Source organism: Notothenia rossii (assembly GCF_949606895.1).
Source record: "Notothenia rossii genome assembly, chromosome: 4".
Classification (NCBI taxonomy): Eukaryota; Metazoa; Chordata; class Actinopteri; order Perciformes; family Nototheniidae; genus Notothenia; species Notothenia rossii.
Genome location: NC_136902.1, coordinates 24,113,853 through 24,137,592, shown reverse-complemented (window position 1 = coordinate 24,137,592; position 23,740 = coordinate 24,113,853). Strand labels below are relative to the sequence as shown.

At 41.2% G+C, this 23,740-nt stretch overlaps 2 protein-coding genes and 1 long non-coding RNA gene across 3 annotated transcripts; 1 reads left to right on the top strand and 2 right to left on the bottom strand.

Annotated features, from left to right (window-relative positions):
• Positions 1-1,240: 1,240 nt before the first annotated feature.
• On the top strand, positions 1,241-2,661 carry LOC307035151 (uncharacterized protein). The gene is made up of 4 exons (XM_079674197.1): positions 1,241-1,403; positions 1,544-1,687; positions 1,833-1,970; positions 2,055-2,661. The coding sequence occupies exons 1-4, from the start codon at positions 1,304-1,306 to the stop codon at positions 2,186-2,188; spliced, it is 516 nt and encodes a 171-aa protein (XP_079530323.1). The 5' UTR covers positions 1,241-1,303; the 3' UTR covers positions 2,189-2,661.
• Positions 2,662-3,226: 565 nt separating this feature from the next.
• pigt (phosphatidylinositol glycan anchor biosynthesis, class T) lies at positions 3,227-10,899 on the bottom strand. The gene is made up of 11 exons (XM_079674196.1): positions 10,429-10,899; positions 9,630-9,807; positions 9,330-9,457; positions 9,064-9,164; positions 8,703-8,877; positions 8,458-8,555; positions 7,399-7,555; positions 6,636-6,836; positions 4,969-5,134; positions 4,743-4,826; positions 3,227-4,637 (listed from the first exon to the last, which is right to left on the bottom strand). Exons 1-11 carry the CDS (start codon positions 10,835-10,837, stop codon positions 4,388-4,390), a joined length of 1,947 nt encoding a protein of 648 aa, XP_079530322.1. The 5' UTR covers positions 10,838-10,899; the 3' UTR covers positions 3,227-4,387.
• A 2,804-nt stretch (positions 10,900-13,703) lies between these two features.
• Positions 13,704-19,053, bottom strand: LOC307036414. Its single transcript, XR_013807348.1, has 3 exons — positions 18,924-19,053; positions 15,063-15,193; positions 13,704-14,174 (listed from the first exon to the last, which is right to left on the bottom strand). It is a non-coding gene; the product is annotated as an uncharacterized lncRNA (long non-coding RNA).
• Positions 19,054-23,740: the final 4,687 nt, after the last annotated feature.

Sequence of the window (23,740 nt, the reverse complement as noted above, 5' to 3'; positions counted from 1 at the left end):
CAGGGGACTGGATCAGATAGTCTGGTCTTGTTGCTGCAGTGGGAGCCTCAGCCAATCTCATCTGAAATCTAATACATGCAAAGCTGCTAGCTGACTCATGGAGAAGCAAAATGCAATTGTGCAGTCTATCTCTTGTTGTTTGTTTCTATCATGGCTCATGGGCTCTGTGATGTTTTTCATGCTCTTAAGCAAAGAAATCAGATTTCATTCATGGAATAACAATAATACTATAAGTGGAGTCATACTGGAAATAAAAAAAGGAAAAATAAAGATGATAGTAAAATCATAAGGGAATTAAAAAGTAACGAGGGAGAATATTTTAAATTAAACTTTCTGTTCCCTTCAATTTATATTTTGGCAAAACATATTTGTTATTAATGTGTGATCATCTCCCTTCCTATAAAATGGTCAGCAAAAGCTAGAGTTAAATGAACACATACCCTTAATTGGGAATAGTCCCCATATCTCGTCCAAATAAAATCGTTTTTTCCTTCATAACCATGGTGAATTGTAAAGAAAATACCATGTACAGTGCTTTAGGTGTGCATTGCAGCATAGTGTAACTGGGAACAGCTTACATGTAATTCCAGATGTTGCCAATAGATGGCCACACAGGGGCAGGCTGAGTCTCCATGCTTTGAGAGATACACAACATCAGAGGATCTTTATTGTTTCATAGTGTAGTTTAAGTTCCATTTGCATAAGAAGGACAACTGAAGCCACATTACAAAAAATAAAGCAACACACACAAAAACAACTTAGTAAATACAAAGTGCTGATCGAGTGCAGCCAAGTTATGACGGCACAAGGTTTTCATCTTAAAATAACATTAATGGAAACATGATCATGACTAATTTATTAAAAACAGTGTAATCACCATCTACTATAATTTGCTCAAAATAATTTAATTATGCCCAATCGTTGTAAGATTATTCATGCAATAATAAGCATGGCATTTTAAGTAAGTAATTGCTCCGTTTTTTCCATGATAAACTAAAATGAAATCAAATGTTCTGCTGTAGTTTCATTCAAATCCAAATAAAATAGAGATGAATATGTTGGCTGCAAGCACTCAAATTATGTTCAAACTATTACCTAAACTTCATGTAATTTCTAAATAAAATCAAACACTCTTCATTATGAGGTCCACTAATGTACAAGCTCAGGACCCCTAAAGTGCAAAAATATGAATGTAACTCTACAGGCACGAGGACCCAGCATCCTTCTGGGCTGCTCAGCCTTCAGGTTGTGTACTGGGATATTTGTCCAAACAGGAGAACCTTCTTGTGAGAAAGACGGTAACATGGAGCAGCACTGGTCAGTTTGGGCACTGGTTTTAGCACTCAGTGCTTTGGTGCACTTTGACATCGTTTTTGCTGCAGGTGCTGATGGCAATTTAACAAGTAAGTTTGTTTTTTAAAGTTCAACCTCCAAATGTATTGCTTTTGTGAAACATTCCACTACAAGGACAATTCCATTAATGTAATCCAAGTTTCCACTGCTTATCCATCTCCTCTTCTGCTTTACTGTTTCTTTCTCTCAGCGATTCTTCCCAAACCAGGCCACTGCCCACGCCTTCTTAATGTTATCCCATCAAATAAGGGGTGTGAGTGTGATGAAGACTGTCCTGCTGACAACAAATGCTGTGTCTTTGACTGTGGAGCTGTCTGTGTCCCCCCTGCGTTCAGTACGAGCCTTAAACCTTTTCTCAAGTGGACAGCTGTTTAAACTTCTGTTACATTTTTCAGTGACGCGGGAAAATGGACAGGTTCTTGTAACTAATTTCTGCTTCATCCATCTTTGTATATGTTATTTTTCACTTTTTCCTACAGCCAAGCCAGGAGTGTGCCCTCGCAGGAACTGGGGTTCAGGAATGTGTGCTGAATATTGCTCCAATGACAATGACTGCCCCAATGATGAGAAGTGCTGCCATAATGGATGTGGACATGAGTGCATTGCCCCGTACACAGGTTAGATGTTAGTCAAATCGTCCACATGTTCCTCTGGCAGGGTTTGAGTGATAAATGTGTTGACACTGTGATTTGTCTCTTCAGTGAAGCGGGGTCGCTGCGCTCTTCCCCAGGGGACCTCCATGTGTGCCGAGTACTGCTATCATGACGGTCAGTGCCCAGGAGAACAGAAGTGCTGCAAGACAACCTGCGGCCACGCCTGCAGCGAGCCCTGCTGATTGGACAGCTCGGGACTCAGCTGCATGTGGAGAGACAATGTGTCATGTTCTCTTTTTCAACTCCATAAAAGCACCCTTTGGAACTATATCCCAGTGTTGATTTGCACAAAGTTGGATTCTTTGGGGAGGAGAGAAATGTGTCATTCAAATATAGTTAGGATATTATTTTATGCACCTGTACTTTAATAACTAAAATAAAAGTATTTTACTCGTCATTTAAAGAAGCGTTGGCAGGGTGCCATGCATAGTCTTCACAAACCCTACATTATGTTTGCAATCTTATCTTATGCTATAACATCTGGGTTTTTTACCGGTTTTGTGTAAGGGTTTTGATATAACACCCCTCATCTCAATTGATGAAAAATGTACTGTACTAGTATACTGCAATTCTTTGTATTTCAACCAATAAACCTGTTTGCAGAACTTAGGAATGTCTTATGTATTTCAACCAATAAACCTGTTTCCAGAACTTAGGAATGTCTTATGTATTTCTCACCTAGCTGGTTATAGGTCTTGGGTTTAACAGGTCTCTTTTGTGGACTTATTAGGCGAGAGCTTGGCTGAATAAACAAAGATGAAATATGCGAAGAATGGAAAGTGCTTACTGGCAGAAACAAGACTATTAAAAGAGGTGGCCAAGATTTTCTGCAACTCAAACTCTGAAACATACATTGTACCATAGCTGTGAGGAGCCACTCATTATTGAAGATAAGCATCCTTAACAGACTGTTTTCTCTGGCTGTGTTTATGTACTTGATTGGAAAGAAAACATAGTTTGCAGTGGAGCAGATATGAACATCATTTAGGTGGAATGCTGCTCTTTTCTTTGTTTTTGTTCCATGTTGCCAAACGTGAAGGGGTGAGAATCACTGACCGGCCAAACACAGAGTCGTCTGTGTTGGTTCTCTCGAGTCTGCCAGAAGTGGGGCCAAGTTTGTTTACACAAAAATGTGGGCGCTCGGTGGGAAGTAATACAGCTCCAGTGCAGTTTACACTGGCGTACCTTCTTTCTCAGCAAGAAATGTAAATACAATGAAATAAACATGTTTTAGTTTATTGTAAAAGCAATAAAGAACATACATTTTTCCACACACACAAAGTACCGCTTCAAACATTCTGTGAGCTTTTTCCCAGCCAGGGGACCAGAATGGACGGACAAACATAAACGCATGGTAGTGTTTCATGGTAGGGTACGGTCTTCTCCATAATGTAGGACTTGTTTTTGCTATAAGACACACCGAAACTGCATTGAACTAATGAGTGAGTTAGGCCGACAAACTAAAAGGCAATATATTACGAAGAGACCTTCAGACAATCGCGTTAAACATTCAAGCATGCATCCAAAAAAAAAGTGCAAAATTAATGTTTGGTAAGAGGGCTGTCCCTTTTCTGTGGAGCAAGTAGTTCCAAACAAGCAATGCTATAGTTTTGATTACTTTTCATAGTTTTTGTTGACATGTCTTCTTTTCTTATATATTAAAACTACTATAAAACAGTTGTCAGATACCACAAATGAGTTAGGGACAAATAAATAAAAGAACACGCCACTCGGTGTCCCATAGTTACATTTTGATGCTGTGTACATTTCTGGTTTGACATGGGAAAGTTATTTGATATCCTATAATGACATAATGTGACATTTGAATTGAGTGATTATATGCATCTTTTTCAGCAGGAAGATAACAAAACAACAGGTAAGGAATAGAGTATAAAAACAAAGATGATCATCCTTTTTTCCATTCAGCTCTGAGGCTTTTTATGCTGTGAGAGGCAATCAGTTTCATATTTGTAGAAACATCATCTTACCCTATTGTAACAAAATGGCTAAAATATTATGTTGTAATGGAGTTATGGCTTAAAACATTCAAAAAACAATAATATTCGAACCAACCCACAGTGACGAGCTATCCGCTGCAGCATAGTTCATAGCTTTGGTTCCTTACAATAACAGAGCTCTTACTTTCCGTCTAGGTAGAGAAACTTCTTTATGTACTTGTCCTTCCCCGGCATAATAATTCAATATTCAGAAAAACGATTTGTTGTCTGTCATTTAAAAAAACAAACCTTCAAGATGACTGTTTAGAGAAACATTCATAGCAGTGCTTGACTCAGTCCCTGAGTGTCACATGTTTACCAGTGGTTTCACCAAGAGGAGAACATCCATCCTAAAAGTAGATCCAGTTGGCCTTCAGTCCAGCCTCAGAGTGGCGGTACGCCCCTCATCCTGCGGATGATGTTGGCTAACCGCTTGGCCAATCCCGGGCTGGGCTCATCTATCTGGAAGCTCCGGGTCAGTAGGTTATAGAGCGAGCCGTAGCCCACGGCAACCACAGTGCAGGTCAGGCAGATTACGTTGTATGGCATGCTGAAGTCTGGAGTGGGCAGGTTGACCAGCAGAGGCTCCGTGTAGACGCGCACAAAGAAGCTGGACTCCTCTTTACAAGGGAAACTGGGGGAGATGGGAAATGTGATCATTGGTCAATTATAAATAGACTGTACAATGTGTTCCTCCACAGGAAGTCAACATCAGAAAAACAAAACACTGTATACTTACAAGCTGCTGAAAAGTGGCCGATCCATCGTTATGTTTGTATCCATGGCGACAATGCTCGGTACAAGAGAGCTGATTACTGAAGACCTAAATGTTGGAGAAAACAATGTTAGTCATTACGAAAGAGAGGAACTTTAAAGACCTTCCACTCTTACACCCTGAAACTCACGCTACACCAGAGAAGAGACACAGATAACATGTGCTGGAAACAATCCTACATGTTGCTTACCCAACATAGAAGCCGTGGTTGGGATCGGGGGTGTATTCAGTCCACTTGAGCAGAGCCCTCTCAAACTGCACCGTGACCTCGGTCACGGAGTTGGGAGGAAGCTGGACGAGCATCTCCAACAGGTGGGGCCTCAGGCGATCCTTAGATGGCTGGTAGTGGATGTAGCCTGGTGCAGGAAGAAGACCATTAATACACTATTGTCATTTTTATGCTAGACCGCTGCAATTTCACAAGTTTTATATACTTATTGAACAACGTGAAAGTGAAACTCGATGACTGTGCCTTTTTTGCTGGACTGACAAAGAAGCTCTTAAATTAGTCCGGCTTTTCCAGAAGCTAAATATTTGATCATATCTATTTAATTCTCAATTTTCGTAGATTTCCAGTAGAAAATAAAGAACAGATTCAGGGTATATGCAGGAATCCTGGAGTCAAATGTAATACCTTTCAATACCTTTTTTAAGACCCTTTCCATACATTTTAAGACCTCATCGCCACTTCGAGTTTTAACCGGTTACATTGGCGACACACTTTACCTCACATTTACTATATACAGTATTGATTGTCCTTCCTCCTTATCTTCCAATAGGACGCAATAGTCCCAATAGTCCAATAGTCCAATAGTCCCAATAGTCCCAATAGGACGAAAACTTGCATTTCCCCATAACGATGTTGTTTAACAACCGGCGTAAACGGACCATCACGCGCTGTCAAGCAGCAGTCAGTGCGATGTCCTGTTCAGATGACGTCCAATCCAACGGGATGCCATAAATAAACTTCACAGAATCACACTACACACCTACGCAATGATTACATTCAGGCACACTGTAGAATACAACCTCTTTGGACCATTATTATACTTATTGAAGACAAGCTACAAAATGTAATACCTTGGAAAATGCCGTTTAATACTTTTTAATAGCCTTAATTTACGCTAAATTGATTTATCAACTTTTAATACTTTTTAAGACCCCACGGACACCCTGAGATTGTAAAATACTTCTTTAATGTTTTTAAATCCATGAATGGCTCAGCCCCTTCTTTGGTCGTTGACATGCTCAGTGAATGAAAAGAAAAGGGAAAAGAAAGAGTTGCTAGAAAATCTGACTCAAGTTCTCCTCCCTCTGGTGAGAAGAAGCAATTGCAGGAAATTAGATAAAACAATGAATCCTGTAGGGAGGCTAATGTCCAGTGTGTAACTTATGAAGCTACAATAATTAACCTAGCTATGAAGTGTTTTTAGGCTTAAGGTGTGCAATCTCAAACAATAAAAGCAGTGTAATTAATAGGTACAAATATTGGCCAGAAATGTTCTGCTGTTATCCGTGCGGCTGACAATGCATACTACCGTTGGTGTGAGTGGGACATGATGGTAGTTTTAACTACATTTGAGGGGAAGTAATTGTGTGTACAATACAGGGAAAACATTTTGCATAGTTAATTAAAGTACATTTAAATAGAAATGTCTCACTTAATGTTTGCTTTTTGTTTGTTTATTGATTGCTATAATCTCCAAATGTAACCACTTGTGAGTTTCTTCCAATAATGAACCAATGATAGAAGAATAGCTCCAGCAATTGGCACAATTCTAACTGTTAATCTCAGACCCTAATAGATGTTAATGTGTGGAGCGCAGTCATACGTCTGGACTTTCTAAAGTGACTCACTGGGCGTGTTGTCCTTCCCCTTGCTGGTCACAGTGAGGGTGTGGATGTAGAGACGGAGGTACCACGGCACGGTGTCCAGCAGCAGCACAGGGAACGACCTGTACGGGTGGTTGTTGTACATCAGAGTGTGAATCTCTCCTGTCTGCAGCCCGTAACCTGCCACGTAACGCTCAGCATGGAGCAGGGGACGCAGCATGTCTCCTGCAAGGGGGGGGGGGGGGGGGTATGAGACATGGAGGATTATTGTTCAACCATATGGGAAACATTGTGCAGAGACAATAAGACACATGGGTAATGTTTAATTCCATGAAGTCAGAGAATATCATTTATGACTGAACTAAAAAATATCTGTTAGTATGACTAATGTTGAGAAACTAGGGAGCGTCTGGGGACAAATGAAAACTATTTGTCTTCGGTACAAAACACAATTATCTCAGACACAAGAAGTGTTTTCTTCTTTGCCTTTTTGGCTTGAATAAATGTTTTGTAAAAACTGTCACATGTTGCAATCTTAAAGTGACTTCAGCTGCTGCCCATTACTGACTTTCAGTCCCAAAACAGAGAACAGGTTGCAGATAGAAATGATGACAGCAAACCCTGAGAGTAGCAGAACAGACGATGTAGCCAAGAGAGCGATGACAAACAGATGCAGTTGAAACATTTTGTTGACTCCTTTATAGTCCGTCCGGTTGCATTAAATGTGTGAGAATACTGTATGTCCGGCCTCTTGTACAAAGCGGCGTGTCATCCTCTGCTCACTCACCCTCACTGGATTTCCAGCGGATCAGCGGGTTGAGAGAGCGCACGGTGCCGAAGGTGACTGGCTGCGTCAGATCGTAGACGGAGAAGGTCCGCCTGTCCCCGAGCACCATCGCCTGGCTCAGCAGGGGAGTGGCCGGGCTCAACTCAAACAGCTCGCCCTGCAGAATCACATCAAATGTTTCTTTAGTTGCAAAACCCATACACACACTATAAAAGATAGAATCTATTTTGACATGTTTCTACGTCTGATCAAGTTATCTCTAACAGGTACCGTGTGGAGTTTCCTTATAGCAAACTAATGTTGTGTTTACATTCAGTGTCAGACATTTTTGCTAATCCTTAACTCTAACAAATGTGTTCAGTGCATTTATTCCATCAAACATAGAAATGTTGTTTATTTAAAATCTTTTATTTTATTTATCGTAATATATATCCTCCATTGTTAACGCCATGTTTAGTTGTGAGCAGTATTCTTCTTCACTGCTTTTGTTTGCGCATTGCTGCACATTTTGCCAGCTCATCAACAAACAGCTCCATAGCTACTAAAGGTCAAACATTTCAAAGGGGGTTGGAGGTCACCCTGGTAGATGATATGCCCCATGCAATAGTCCTTACCGCGGGCTGGGTGTGATCCGACCCACCGCCCATGTCCCCTCTATTTCTCCTTTTGTGTTTATCCTTTTACTATAGAAGTCTTTCCAAATTGTCCTCACTTCCTAATTTTATCCTATAAAATAGGCATTTGTGCAAATGGTCATACAAAGCGTATACATTTTATAGTTACGCTCAAAGACGTGTTTTGTGATGTCACAGTGATTTTTGACCACCAACTTAGATTATCTTTGAGTTCAAGTTGATGTCTTTGCCGAATCTGAATAAATTGCTTTTAGATGTTCCTGAGATATCGCCTTCACAAAAATGAATAGACGGTCATCTCAACAGAGGCCATAACAAATATTAAACTCTGAAGGGAAGCTTTGACGGTTCAGTAAAACTAAAATGTTTTGCTTTGAGGGAATAACTAAGACTGGGTTAAGGGCATATTATGTAGGAGTCAAACCTGAGGGTCGTCTGTGATGTCGATGTAGATTTTACTGGAGGAGGCCAGTGGACAGGCTTCTGTCAGGGTCCGAGAGAACATCTTAAACAGAGACCACTCTGAAACAACAAACAGCTTAGGTCAAAACAAAGGTAGGTTAAACAGGCCGGGGGGGGGGGGCTGATCTTCGATTCCAATATAAAACACACAAAAACACCAATCAATCAATGTTGGATGAATGATGAAAAGAATGCACTTTTGCTCACCTCGTTTGCCCTGTCCAGAGGTGTGCAGGTCAAACACGACATTCAGAGTCTGCCTCAGCTCCCAGGAGGTGGTCTTACACTGCCAGTCCTGGCACACGGGTCTGATGTGCACTGCTTGGGAATGAAAACTGCTGTGGAACAGTTTCTCTGACTTCAACAGGACAGTGAGACCAGCCTATGAATCCAACATCGCCGAAAAAAGAAACAGAAGGAGGAACTGCGTTAGCTGCAGTCAGAATGTCCGCCTCATATAGTTTCCAGACATGGTTCAAGATGTGAGCGGGTATATAATACAAAGGAGACAACGTGAATTTTGAGGTCTGTTAAAAATACAGATACAGACACAAACATAGACGCCCACCTTGGATCCACATGGCAAGAGTTTCTTCCAGGGTGTCAAATTCTCAGTACAAACTATCTCTCGTGGGAGGGTGGCATAGCGGAGGAAGCGGTGGTCTGTCACTGCAAGTTCAACACAAAAAAAACATAAATAATGCATCTTGGAACGTCTCTGTAGCACTGGCACGCTGCCATAATTTAAGGTTTCCAATTATACCATTAGCTTTTATTCAGGATAATCAATAGAGCGCTTTACAAAATGCAAAGGGAGATAAAGCATCACTTTACCGTTCCCTATTCCCAGCGGTTTGAAAGACGCACTGGGCTGAACTGTGTTGGTGGAGTCAATGAAGTTCAGCGAAGCACAGAAGATTCCAGAAAGAACATTTGTCAGCTCCTTCCACGTGCCATCAACACTGAAAAATGAAAGGAAATGTTATGAGCATATTGAAAAAACTGACAAAGCTCGTCCAATGAGTTGGATGGTAGTGCTAGTGTTTAGGGATGAACTTCTTTATAAGAAAAACATAAACACAGAAAATATATTTCTCCTCTGATGCCCTGCAGCCACCAGAGGGCCGTACTCACTCGGTAACTGAGTCCTGGAACCACACCCAGAGCTCAGCTCCAGGGGGGGCCGGCTGGAAGGGCTGCCCCCACTGCATGGTCCTCCAGTAGCCCTGTGTGAAGGAGATGTGCAGCTCTCGCACTGAGAACTTGGAGATGACCTGGCCCAGAGACTTTGGAAAAAGCCGGTAGTGGGACACTGAGAAACAAACATTACACAGTTAAGGCTTATAGTTAGCAAACTCATTGTCTAATGATGTGGGGTGTGACTGAACAAAAGGAAAAACTGGTATTTATCAAAATCATCAAGCTATGCAACTTTGTTTACAGTTTACCAGTGGTCATAGTGTGAAGCTCACTTTGTGGTGAAAAATAGAAGCCTGGCTAATAGCCTGAATGAAAAACACTTTGGTACCCTTCTAAAATGTTGATATTAATGCAATACATTTGTTAGTATAGTTTATACAATAATATATCGTTCCTGAGGTAAATACAAGTGTGCCTGCAAGTTACAATTTTAGTAAGGTCTTTTTGGACCTCCTTAAGTCAATCAGTAGAGTAAGTAAATCCAAATGTATAACTAAAAAAGCAAACTAAACACAAAAAATACCGTTTAAGGAGCTCATATGTTCCATATTCTTACCAGACTATAAAAGTGAACCAGTTCAAAACCTGAATATTCACTTCAAGACCATTATAGAACTTCCGTGTACACTACAATCGTCACCTTCGTTTAAATGGAGCGTTTGAATAATAACATTAGATAAATTAGAAGGTGTGTTTCTGACTCAAATTAAATCAGTGCTAACAGTTAGCTTACCTTTGTTTCCACTCATGAAGTCAGTCTCCCACAGGGTGCGGAACTGGAAGCTGGCATAAATATCTCCTGAGTGCAGCGGTCTGATGATCAGCTCCTCCTGGAAGTCGTCTTTGGGCTGTGGTACCGGGGAGGGGGCCTCGGTTTCAGGGGCAGGAGTGTCTTGTTTGTCGGCTGCAGCTTCATGGAGAGTCGCCTCTTCAACCTCAGTAGCTTCCCAGCTCCTCTCCTCCACCGCGGGCTGCTCGGACGTTTTTCCCGCTGCTTCTGTGGCTGCTTGTGGATTATCCTCGACCGCAGCAACATGGTGACCACCAGATAGAGACGTGTCTTGACTGTCTGCGACAATAAACACTGACACACTGCAAATAATCAGCAGCAGAGCCGAGTAGCTGCAGCCGTGCGCTGCCATCTTTCTCTTCCGGCGGTGGTTCACTTCCGCATTACGCGTCACTCGTTGAATAAACCAATGGGCTGCTTCCATATGTATTTCTGTGTCAATGCTGGACCTTCTTTGTTTTAACCAAACATATTGTAATTTAAAAGATATGTACGGGAAAATGCTCATATAAAAGTGTAACATGTTTTATTTTAAGCAATTACTTTAAACATAATAATATTGTAAAATAGCTTATAAGGGGTTTTATGCAAGGTAGCATAGAGTGTCATTGCTTGGATTTTAGATACGGGGTTTTTATACACAATGTGCTTTTAACCATGTGCATATTAGGTTTTCTGACTTAAAACTTTGTTAGTTCGTTTTTTTATAAATAGATTTTTCTTTTAGAGTTTGCATTTTCTGAAATAAATGCTCTGTTGGCACCCACACATATAATAGATAGGCTATTGATCAATGCACCTTTTCAGTATTTCCACATATAGGCCTATTAAGAGTAAAGCCAATGTTTGCCACCAGTGGGCCAATATGGTGCATTTTAAATAATAAACAAATTAAAGGCGATGTCATAAATTCTTGATAAATAAGCTTGCGTTCTCGACTTAATCTGGCATTTTATAGCGTTATACTAGGGCTGATTAACCCTATAATTAAGCTTATAGACACAAAATAAACGATGCGAGAGGGCGATTTGTTATGAAAATAAAGTACATAAATACACGCTCCAAAAATGTATCAATGTTTGCAACATGCTGGATATGTGTTGAATATTTTTGTCGTGTTGCTGGACAGGGGCGGGCATCATCGGGGGCATACAGTATCACCCCTCCCACATCCACACATCGACGCGCGCGCACACACACACACACACACACACACACACACACACACACACACACACACACGCACACACACACGCACACACACACGCACACACACACGCACGCACACACACACGCACAAGCAGACACACACACACACAGCTCAGCCATGGCTCCCTGGTAGATGCTCAAAGCGGCGGTTGTCGGAGCGAATTAAATCTGTACTCGCTCGCTGCTTTCCTCCTGACCTTGCTTGCCTCTGGTTGGGTTTTCAATATTTTATTCAGGATTCCAGTGCTGTCTCCCCATGGCTACATCGGATGGACTAGACGGCTGTCTGAATCGAGGCAGATCTCAAAGTGACCCGAACATACTCACCGAACCGGGCATCGATTTGGCTCATGGCACAGGTAAGATAAGCGCGTCATTGTCTGGATATTAATGTATGCAAGTGTTTTTATGTTTCCTCTTATTTGGCGATGCAGCGGTTTCCAGCAGGCATCATCGCTTTCCCAGCGGGATATAGCAACACTGAGGGATAATTAGCGCATATGCCTCCAATCTTGGACGTAAAATGCAGGCTGTAACACTGAATCGTTGAGCTGCAAATTGAAAATTAATGTGCCATATCAGCGCGTCTGTGAATGGCTGCATGCCTCTCCAGATTTGCGCGTTATAAAGCTGCCTGTAGCCCTTAGAGCTGGAAGTAGTATTTACGAACAAGCATGAATGCCTTTCTAATGCCTTTCAGTCCATATTGCCACATGATAACCTCCCTCTGTAGCGCGTATATTTTTCGTCACAAAATCCGCATGCTTGTGGTCCAAGATGCTAAACTGAGTGTATTTTGTTGTTTTATAAGCCACCATTATCGCTTCATTATTCAGGAGACACATGGGTGTTTTGGTTTTAGTGTTTCAAAGGGCACAAGCACATCTTTTTTTTCTATAAAGCCCTTCGCTCTGACCCTGGGTATTGACAGCTCTGTCACCCCCACCCCCTTCACTCTTCCTCTCACTGAAATGATCACTGTGTTGATCAATGACCGGCCGTCCACGTGATGTAGGCTTTGGGTGGAAATACACCAATTCTGCACAGCTTTTCACGCGGTTCACCAATTCATACCTCCTGCTGCATGTGTGCTTTTCCAACATGGAGCATTTGTTTATCTCTCCTGTGGTCTGTTAGTCATAACGAATAATGAATTGATCTTTCATTAATAAAATGAGAACACCAGGGAGCAGTCTGGTTGTGAACTACCCTGATGAACTCCTGCAAATAGACTTCAGGTGGGTCTTGTGTTTGCTGTGAATCCTCCTCGCTCCACAATCTTTCCTCCGCTGCAAATACAATGTTAGATTTTTACGTAAGTGAGGCTATTTATGGTCACATTGTGTGGGCTTAGAAAGAGTCATTTGCTATACTCCCACGCATGGTGAGTTTTACGCACATGAACAATGCTTGACTGGATGATTCAGAAGAAAAAAATACACTGTCCCTCACCTTTCCACTGTTTACTAATGAGGCCGGTCTTTTTCACATCTCTAAAATCGCACCTGTCTGCAATCATCAACTGCCCATGGCACATTTTAATGGACCCTTGCTGAAATAAACCCTCCCGTGGATGATTTAATTCACACGTTGTTGGATGTGATAATGTCACACTGGGTCTGAATAAACAACCCAGCAGCCTGGCAGATCAGCCATTGCTAGTGTTGAGAGCTACAGCTATTGGGGAACATTGAATATCATCCTCTTGCGCTCGAATATGCACAACTGCACTACTGTCAAATATGTGAACACCGTTGTCAATACACTGCAAGGACAATGTCAGTGTCTGGTGACCCAAAGTACACAAAACATGGCCCATCCCCTCTCTGCGTGGATCATCACTGCGCTAGCTTCTGGGACACCAGTCTTTGCCAAAGGATTACTTTGGCAAAGACTGCCTTTTTCCCCCAACACAGTGGCCTTTGCAGATGCAGAGGCTGACACTGTATTCATCCCCTTACTCATAAATGAGGAGAAGAGTCAAGAGAGACAGAAGTCACAGATGCACATCAGAGAATCCTAGCTGTTTTTTCTCTTAATGAAGGTGCAGTTATAATACAGCAGGACGTCCTGAAAACAATCTAACCCTACTTCTTTTTTAGTGTGTTGAGTCACATTTGCAAAAGTTTTCAGGTTTATCTCTCAAGGATTTATAGTAATGTTGCAATTGTTTGTCTTGTAGTCTGAGTGGAGACATTCTCTTTGAGCGGTTGCTGTTATATACTGTATATCAAAGATATTTAGGAAGTCCAGTCAAAGGTGCCGTATTGTAAAAACATGTTAAGTCAGTTTGTCCAGACAAGGGCCCTTTAGATTGTCCTGCTAATGAAATGTCACTTTCACTCCAACTTACACTTAGTCATTGCAGAGTGTCGGTCAAGGTAATGGTGTGGAGAGGACACCTTGAGGCTTTGCGGACAGGGAGCGTGTCCAAACAGGGCTGTCCCTGTAGCTTCATGCCTCTGAGTCATTCCACTGTCCTACAGAAGGATGTAAACAGCAAGAGAAGCAAGGTATATTTAGGCAGGAAGTTTGAAAATAGTTACATCGGACACACAGGGTGCTGTGTTTGCAATAATCTGGCAATAACATATGTGTCATGATATAAAGAAAACAATTCAACATTTTGCAATATATTGTGATACTGTAAAACAATGCGATATATATTGCACAATTTACAAATAAAATGTTACATCAACCGTAGTATAAAAAACACACCATATTTGCATACAATCTGAGTCAAATGTTTTACTGTTTTTTCAATCAGCACATTAGGATCATAATTGATCTCCATGCCTCTGACATCCAACATCATAGCACTGTTTTTTGTGCAATCTGAGCCACTGTGACAATATCACAATACTCAAGTGTATCAATGTGTTCCTATTTGCTACATTAGACCTATATCAGGATAGAGTAGAATGGGAAAATCAGCAAAAATTCAGTTTATAAACACAAATTGAGAAATGGCTGCAACTAACAGCTATTCCTATCAACAGCTCAGGTAAAAGTGCTTATCACAATTTACCAGAGCATAAAAGGATGTCTTCAGACAGCTAGAGCAGGAACTTACATTTGTAAGTAACTTTTATTTTGTGTTAACCTATTTTATTTGTTTATTGACTCTTTGTTTTAGCATCACTGTATGTGCAAATCACCAAAGCTGTAATATTTCATGTCTTTTCACTTGCCCTGTCTCTTGGGAAGTCAGAGCTCAGGGTAAATGAAAGAACAGTGTCCTCAGAGCTGACAGGTATTAGTCACTTTGCTCAAGGCGACTTCAGCCTGGTGGATCTCAGCCCACATGGCGGCTTAAACCCTTGAACAATCGGACCCAATTTGTTCGGTGATAGGACAGTGTCTCTTACCACAAGTGTCCCACTGATCAGTGATCTTGTTGGTCTCATCCTCTTCCGCTGGCCTGACTGATACCTGGGTAATCCTCTCAGATCTGACATCAGAAGAATCTCTGAGGATTGCAGGTTTAAGTGGAGCCCCCCTAATGAACAAGGAGACACGTCAAACCCTGTGAAAGCGGATATTGAGGCATGACGATGACTCACTCCAAACCAGAGCAGAGCAATGTATGAGATATAATACCTCATGCCTTCATGATTAAATAAGGGAAAATCCGAGCTAGCGGGTATTATATCATATTTTCCCCATGCATTTACCAAAGCTTTGGTTGAAAATGAAGAAGTAATAATGGCAGAACATTGTATTCTTGCCACAGGAAAATCTCTATCCATCCATCCATCCATCCATCTATCCATCCATCCATCCATCCATCCATCCATCCATCCATCCATCTATCCTGATTTCAGATATGAGCTCTTTAAACCTACTGTACATTGGGCGTGGTTGCTCATTCACAGAGTCCTCCATGTTTAAACAATAGTTTAGAGAGGACAATCCCAACACTGGCTCAATAGGGCTTTTTCACATGTGTACTCTGAAGGCCACTAGACATCTATTTTCTACACCTATGTTTTGCTCCTAAAATGTGTTGTGGGAATAAAGGTTTCTGAGTGTGGTATGGGCCTAAAAAATACCGTTATACGTTACTACGGTTTAACAGACAGCGGCTAGTTTCCACAGTTGTGTAAAAGGGAAGGGTGAGCGGAATTTACTCTAAGCTAGATGCCACCAAATCCTAAACAATGTCCCTTTAAATCCCGTTATACTGAATATCTTTCACTTAAGACAAGTTCAAGTCACTTAATAACATCACTTTGGAATTTGGAAAAATTATATTCACATTAATAATTGTATTTTGACCTTTTATAGATGAAACAATCAAAAAAATAGTGTGAAACTATTTGTGTATAGAATGTTCTTTAGTTGACACATTTCGTTTTCAGAAGAAGCACCCACAACTACAGGAAGCCTGAACTTATTTAGGTCTTTCTTTCTTCTTTTTTGGTAGCGGAGCTGTAATTCACACAAGCGTAACTACTCACTCCTCATGGTCACCCTGAAGGGACTGAGTCAGTCGAGGCCACCTGTTAGTGGTAGCCACTGGAGAGCAATTCATTTCCATCTTTCTTGATGCTATAGAGGTCCCCACAGGGGCCAAGGAGAGACGCTCAGCCATCGAGTCTGAGAGCAGTAACAAAATATCTGCTCTCAGGAGCCATCCGGAAATGTTTACTGTAGTATTATTAATTGATGTGGTTGAGACTGTATGCTTTAAAGCTGGCACTTTGAGAAAGTGATACATATCTGTTGATCCACGACTAGAAGCACGGATTCATTCACTGAGTTATTTTCACGTCTGATCCCTGAGTAAGGGTAGGCCATATCAATAAAAGTATTATAAAACATTATATGCAGTAAGGAATCTGTCTTACTGCTTTACCAGGTGAGGGACCAAGCTGCCATAACAATATATTTTAAACCATTATAGTCACCGGCATAAAAATACGAACAAAGATTTTAGAAACACAGACTTCTGTTCGGGGCATAAGGACTCACTAAATGGTTTAATTAAAATTATATGAATCATATGCTGTGACATTTACAGTCTTATTTCAGACTTTTCAGATCAACATGTTCTCTACGCACAGTTAAATATATTTATGAGGAATGTTGTTCATTCACTCCGGTTAATATCTTAGAGACTTCTCACTTTTTCACGTTGGTTTTAACTTTTAATTAATTGTTTTATTTATATAAGTAGGGTTCTTCCTATTCGATGGAAAAATGATATGTTATAATTAATGAGTTCAGAATTCTAGTTTTTGACTAGTCAATTTAAACACGCGACAATTAAGGCACTTTTTCCCTTTATATAAAATAAACAATGCAATAAAATCACTGATTGCAACACCGCCCACATTGGCTTGATTCAATTAAAGACGTTTACATTATACCTTTCTGGAAAATGTATGGTAATATATTTACTGGACGAGGAAAATTCAGGAAAGACTTCATTGTTGTCTTTTAGACATTGCTGCAACTAACTTTATTCATTGAGACTATTTATTTTAAAGAGATAACATAACGATACAACCATAACCATCATAGTTTCATCACAAAGTCAAATATCTTGTTTTTTTCCAATCATCTGTCTGTAAAAAAAAACAAATGTTTTCAACTTACAATGTTACAAAACACAAAAGCAGCCTCATTTTACATTTGATAAGCCTGGGCCAGCCATTGGCTTTGTGTAAGTCTATCTTTCTCCTCTCTGTCTCTAACATAACTGCATGTTGTTCCAACTGAACTGTCACATTGTGGATGCTCGACCGCTGAGTAGTGAATGGGGATAAGCTGCATCTGGACGCCTTGTTGAGCCCCGCTCTCTGCGGACGCCTTAACTCTCTTTCAGCCGCCCATGAAAATAGAGCACAAAAATGAGGAGAACTACACAAGCCCTACATCATTCCTGCTCCCTATGGAAGGGGGAGCACATTAGGCATTTGACAGTGTTTGAGCCATGTGTGTCTGCGCTTGTTGTTTGCGTGCGTACACCTGCGTGTTTCTTTTTTTGGCAGGTGCATCCAAGTGTGCATTGATCTGCAGGAGAACTGGCAGGCCTGAGCAGATTCGTGCAATGAAAGAAATCACAAAATCAGAGCCAGAATATGCAGGAGCCAGACAGGAAGGCAGGTGGAGAACACAGAATTAGGACCCAAGCAGACTCAACATATTTCCCCAGCGTAAAGGCAATATGTAATGGTGCTATTTAGCCTTTAGAGACTAAGGTTACATGAAGTTCAGGAAGTAGCATGCACTATGCTGTGAAGGGTAAATAGCTAAGAGAGGGAAACACATTTTTGGAGGAAAGGAGAGGGAAATGACAGAGCAACAAGAGAAAGTGATGAGGAGAAGGCTGCCTCTGTTGGAAAACAACCAAGAAGTTGTCCCTGTTGCTAACTGGCCGTGTTGAGATGATGGATAGTCTACAGCAGACCATTAACACAAAGCCAGTGGCTGTGTGGCTCTGATTTGGAAATGCTCGGCATGAGTAGCACGGGACAGTTTCCCATGGATCCCGTTCAACCTTAACGTGATGTAGAAATCTGAACTATTTATTTTGTCACAGAAATAGGAAAAGATAGGTACAATTTTTGTTTGATTGATTATTTAAATAATGTAGAACTAGTGTCTTTCATTGAATATGTTCCTTTTCTTTTGAACGTTGTAAACTATTTATAATGAATTTGCTTCAACATTAACACCGCAAGTTGTGTCCTTTAAACTAAAGTCATAATCCTGTTTTCGTATTGTACATTTTTCCGAATAGCTACCCAAAACATTCACTCTTCTTTCATTGTAGCTCTGGTTTTGGTCCCTTCACATGGCTGCTTTAACAGCTTATTGCTCCGCTATGTTCACCATATACTGTAGTTTCTAAATGTGCCAGTCTGCTATTTGTTGCTGGGCCGGTAGCCTACAGTGAGTTTCTAGAGTTGTTAAAGCTGCCCGTTGCTGCCAAAAACAACGCTATGAGAGCAGCGTGAGCGAAACAAAACGGTACAATTTCAGGCAATAATACAAAAACAATGAACTGCAGAGCTGGGTTGATTACAGTGTGTCCATCCTTGCATGCATCTTATTCAAGTATTCATGTGATTTATCAATATAAAAAAAGTGATTGGATTCGCTTTTAATATGTCTCGCTCCCTCCTCCCCCAGTCAGTACGTTTGTAACATCAGCAGCACACCCTCTCCTTCTTTCTCACACACAGAGACACTCATAAATCGATGTTTTTTTACCCTCACACCTGTTCTTATCCGTCGTGTCCCTCTCTCCTAACAAACCTGCCAGATTCAGTCAGAGATGGATGAAGAGGGCAGAGGGGAGTCCCCGGCCCCATAAACGATAAACGCTCCTGTCTGGGACGGAGAAACAAAGTGGACAGGCAGGAAGGAGGCATACATTAAGGATGGTGTGAGGGAGAAAGACGAAAAACCAGAGGCAGGTAGAGCCTAAACTTTAGTAAGGGAGGTATAATGAGGCAGAGTGACAGACTTTAAATCACCGCAGAGTTAAGATAAAGTGGCTTGAGGCCTTCCATAGAGTGACTGTTTGATGGGCACTTACACTATACAGTATTGTTGAACATCTCCACCAGGGCCTCTCAGGAGATGCTAAATTAAATACATAGCCGGATCAGATAACTGCACAAGAAGTATTACGGTCATAAAGAGGAAATGAATCGAAGCTTTTCATTGTGTTGTTCAACTGACTGTGTGTGAAGTAAAAAAAAACAAGTATATTTAAGGGAAGTGAGTGGAGGCTGAGAGAGTCTGTTCAGAAATACTCCGTTCATTCAATAGTCCCTATATAGTGAAAGAGCCCTCACTAGTTTACTTATTTTGAAATGTATTTATGATTTGTGTTTAAGTACATATTTGCTAAAGCCAAATACCAAAACACAAAGATACATTTTGAGTTTCACATATTGATTCTCAACATACTTTATATGTACAAAGGTAAAGTAAATCCAGGTTTTGGACACCATTGTTTAGCACCATCACTGATTGTTGTAATGTCATATAGCGATTGTTTTTACATCTGTCAAAGGGGAATGCCGGCAGTGTGTGAATTTAAGCAAAAGTGTATAATACATATGCTAAGTAGGCAATTTTGCTTATTTTTTTATCTGGAGTATGCTTCTTTTTTTTTTTTACCTTTGACGGCACATTGCGCTCTGTGAACTTGATATTAGACATTTTTTCTTAATTTCTGACATACACTAAAAGGTTCATTAAGAAGAAATAAATAACATGAATGCGGACGCATCCTTCTTCTTGCTACAATATCACACATTCTGTGTGTGATAATGTGGACAGTTTCCACACGAACAGTTTAACAAAAGAATGGAAGGGAAATATATTGCACTGAACTGCTAATGATTAAGCTAGTGATGCTGGACTTGGTTTCTCCTGTATTTCAGCAGTGGTTTTCAGCACCATGGAGAGCACCAGGCTTAGCTCTGCAGCGGAGCCGTGCTCTGAGAGCTGATCAGTCCGTCCCGGATCACAGAGGCCTCGTCCCAGCCGGGCTTCTGATCTGCCGGGGAAAGGACCCGGCATGTCTCTCTTCCTACCCTTGCACTGATGACACATTAGTGAGGAAAGCACATTGTGCAGATCCAGGCACAAATTCCATTAATTTAATCATCCCATACATTCATGTAAGCCAAAAGCTCAAATCCAATCCCATTAAAACTGCTATTAGAACTGAGGCCAAGCCTGTAGTACTGAGTGTGGTCATTATTGATGAGTTAGTAGCTTCTAGCACCTTCTCCATCAACACTGATTCATCATATAGCCCAAACCTGTTGGACTACCAGATACTGTCTTTTTTCCCAGCCCTACAGCGTCCCTGTGGCACTGTGACACTGCAGGGAAGCCTTTGTGCTGTGTTTGTGGACAGTTTTCCGGTCTGCCATCATTCCCAGGCAGCGCTTACAACAGTTTCTGATCCAGAACTGGCTCATTTTTGACCAAAACAGCAGACCGCTTTTTTCCTCTTTAAATCATTTCAGTTAAGATATACAGTACCGAGATCTACGTGCAAGTGTTTAGAATTAAGTTGGATGCATAAAATCAATACTTTAAGAGATGAAGCATAAAATCAATTTGGCAGCAGAAGCTTAGATTTAATTACTAAGGTCATCATTTTAACTGCTGTGATTATATTACGCACACATTACATTTCCTATCTGTGATCTCTCATTAGAACCAGTAGGCAGCGTATTTGTTTGACCCCTTGTCCTCAGTATGTTCCATCATATGCATGAGATGGCTATTGACATGGTTATTACATGGTTTGATGAGAAGTGCCTGTACTGCCTGGCTTGTTTAAGTATATCTGTATGTCCGAGACAAATTAGGTTACTGGACGGTTAGCGCACTGACTCGTGTCTGTGCTGTTTGACGTCACAAAATGAGCCATTGGCGACTGTTCATCCTGGCCGGCATGATATCCAGAACATGGGATAAACACAGCTTTTGGGGCAATAACATAATTACAATGTCATGCTGGGTTGTGTTCCCTTGCAGCTTTGCACACATCACGGTACACTGTGATTAGGTTCCTAGCCTAAACCACTGCTTAGGCTGGGACATCAAGTTGATTTTTAGTAGGGCCAAGCTGTCCCAGGCTCCTACACTTGAGGGAATCTGAATGCGAGTGGCATCCTTGCCGTGGGAACACGTTTGGAGATACAGCGCTGACAGTGGTGATTTGTTCAGGTCCTCTGTGCACCTCCCATTGTCTTTCCTGCCTGGAGACCGTGGTGTGCTCTCCTCCCTGTAGAGCCAGAAGCCCTGTGGAACTGAGCTATCTGCTTCTATATCAAGTGTAGACACACAAACATGTAGACAGACTCATGTAATCACACAGATTGGGGTTGCAGTGAATATTTACTCCCCTGCTCTCCCTCTCTGTCTCACACACACACTCCATATGCTTTGTAGGAATGTTTCAGGCAGGAACAAACTACACACAACCGCTCACCCACCTGACTCTGATACTGGAGTCTATAACTAGCCTTTTAGTCTAAAGAATACCTCCACACAATGGAAAGCCCACAATTCATTCACCTGAGCGTTGACTTTGATAAACCGGCTGCTACCAGAGAGGAAAGACTGCTCACTTCTCAGAGAAATAAAAAAGACACAGTACATTCAGGATATTGTTCAAGGATGTCTGAATAACACCCTGTTGATAGACACAGCGACTGCTGCAGGATGAAAGCTGTGACCTTTTTGTTGCTGGGAAACTCGTTCAAAGCACAAGGCTGCACGCTTCTTTGTTGCCATCAGGGACAAAAAGTGTAACTTAAGAATTAGATCATCTCTCTGAAGAGGGAACTCTTTTGCAAGCAGCACCTTTGAAGAGCTGCTGAATGAGTCAATATGAAACTGGTAGTTGTTAGATTAATGTGATGGACTGTAGGAACAGCACAGGGTTCAGAGGGTGAACCAACACTTCCATTACCTGAATGGAGGCAGCGTCTTGATGGAACAGTAGACTTATTTCAACAGGAACACAGTCCAAAACTTAACTATGTCCTGGAAGTCTCCCTGGACACATTCACGGTCTCCATTCTTCTTCTGGTGGTTGCTGCTGGGTGGGCAGGCTGGAATGACATTTTCTGACGCTCGCCCTATTGTGTGGGTGACAGGAAAAAGCACTTTTAGACCCACAGGATGGATGAGATGACTGTAGCGATGCTTTCACAGCCGGTCAAAGATAGCCTGTTTTTTTTTGGTTCAAATGCAGAGGCGTGTCTGTGTGTAAATGTGTCATGTCTGTAAGTAGTTCTGTTTAGAATAGCAGTGATCTCCATTTTCAACTTCAAAAGTCAATTACTGTCCAGGCCAGGACCCATTTGAAAATATTTGAGTAGAATTAACCTTCACCAGTGCAGAACAATTGTCAAACTTGCTATTATTCAGTCCTTTCTGTTCTTACTCACCTTTAACCTACCTTAATAAAAAATGTACAGTTTTTGTTATTTCACTTGAGATTACAGTAGGGTGTTTTTGTGTGCCTTTCTCAGTTTGTCGGAAGTGGTCAAGGCCGAGTTGGAAAAAATCTTGGGTGCTGTCGTGGACCGTTAACACTCTAGTAACATTTAAATCAAAATGTGATGACAGTAGATGTGTTGTTTCCTCCCACACATTCTTGATGAAGACGAGGAGTTTTGACTGCTAGCTTGTTGCTTATTAAGTCATAAATAAAGTTGTAGATAATAATGTTGTACAAACAATACTTTTTGGATTCAAAACCAAGCTTTATGGGGCTTTGAAATAAACATATTAATCATGAATACTATACAAATGCACCAATATCTGAGATACTTGTAGGGGAAGAGAGGATGAGATATAACACAGGTTGAGTAGCCCTTTTGTACTTCCATGGCTAGGAAACGTTTCTTAACCAATGTTGCTAGTTCAGTTTTGAGAAGGAACTACATTCTTAGTTCTTCTTGTTGATGCTGCAGCAAAGGCTTACACACAAGGCCACCCACTGGTCCACATTCTCAGCTCAAACATATGGTAAAAACAAGAGCCCCGGGCACTTCCCATTGGCTGCTGGCTTCACTGACAATATTCCCCTCTCTTCATGCCAGAAGCCCACTCACTGGAGTTTCACACTTTGACTGTAATCACTTTGATGAGGTGGAGGCTTGACCTTTGCTAACTAAAATAAATGAGCTTCCTAAAGGAGCTTATTTTGGTTTCTTTAGACCAGAACTTACTTATTTCTTTCAATATGGACTACTCAAAATGGTATACATGTGTTTTATTTGTAAAACTAATTTGACACATTTGAGATGCTAGTAAGAATAAGCTTGAATTTTTTAAGGTAACCAACCCAAAAAAATAAAACCGTCAATGCTGCCGACTCTTTTTCAATGAAAATAGCGAGCAGCACTAGCTTAAAAACTTGCTAAATCTAGCAAGAAACTTGACATGTTGGCCACATTGACAGTCCTCCATGCTTCACTGAAAAAACATTTTGATTGTTTTTCTTTTGTTTGTCAGAGCTTTTCTTTTACTGATTGCTGTCAGGATGTAAATA

Coding starts and splice junctions, on each gene's coding strand:
- LOC307035151 (XM_079674197.1), top strand. CDS start 1,304: ATGGAGCAGCACTGGTCAGTTTGGGCACTGGTTTTAGCACTCAGTGCT. Junction 1,688..1,832: donor CTGTGTCCCCCCTGCGTTCA/GTACGAGCCTTA, acceptor TTTTTCCTACAG/CCAAGCCAGGAGTGTGCCCT. Junction 1,971..2,054: donor GTGCATTGCCCCGTACACAG/GTTAGATGTTAG, acceptor TTGTCTCTTCAG/TGAAGCGGGGTCGCTGCGCT.
- pigt (XM_079674196.1), bottom strand. CDS start 10,837: ATGGCAGCGCACGGCTGCAGCTACTCGGCTCTGCTGCTGATTATTTGC. Junction 9,165..9,329: donor ACCGCTGGGAATAGGGAACG/GTAAAGTGATGC, acceptor TTGAACTTGCAG/TGACAGACCACCGCTTCCTC. Junction 5,135..6,635: donor GGGGAAGGACAACACGCCCA/GTGAGTCACTTT, acceptor TTCCTGCACCAG/GCTACATCCACTACCAGCCA.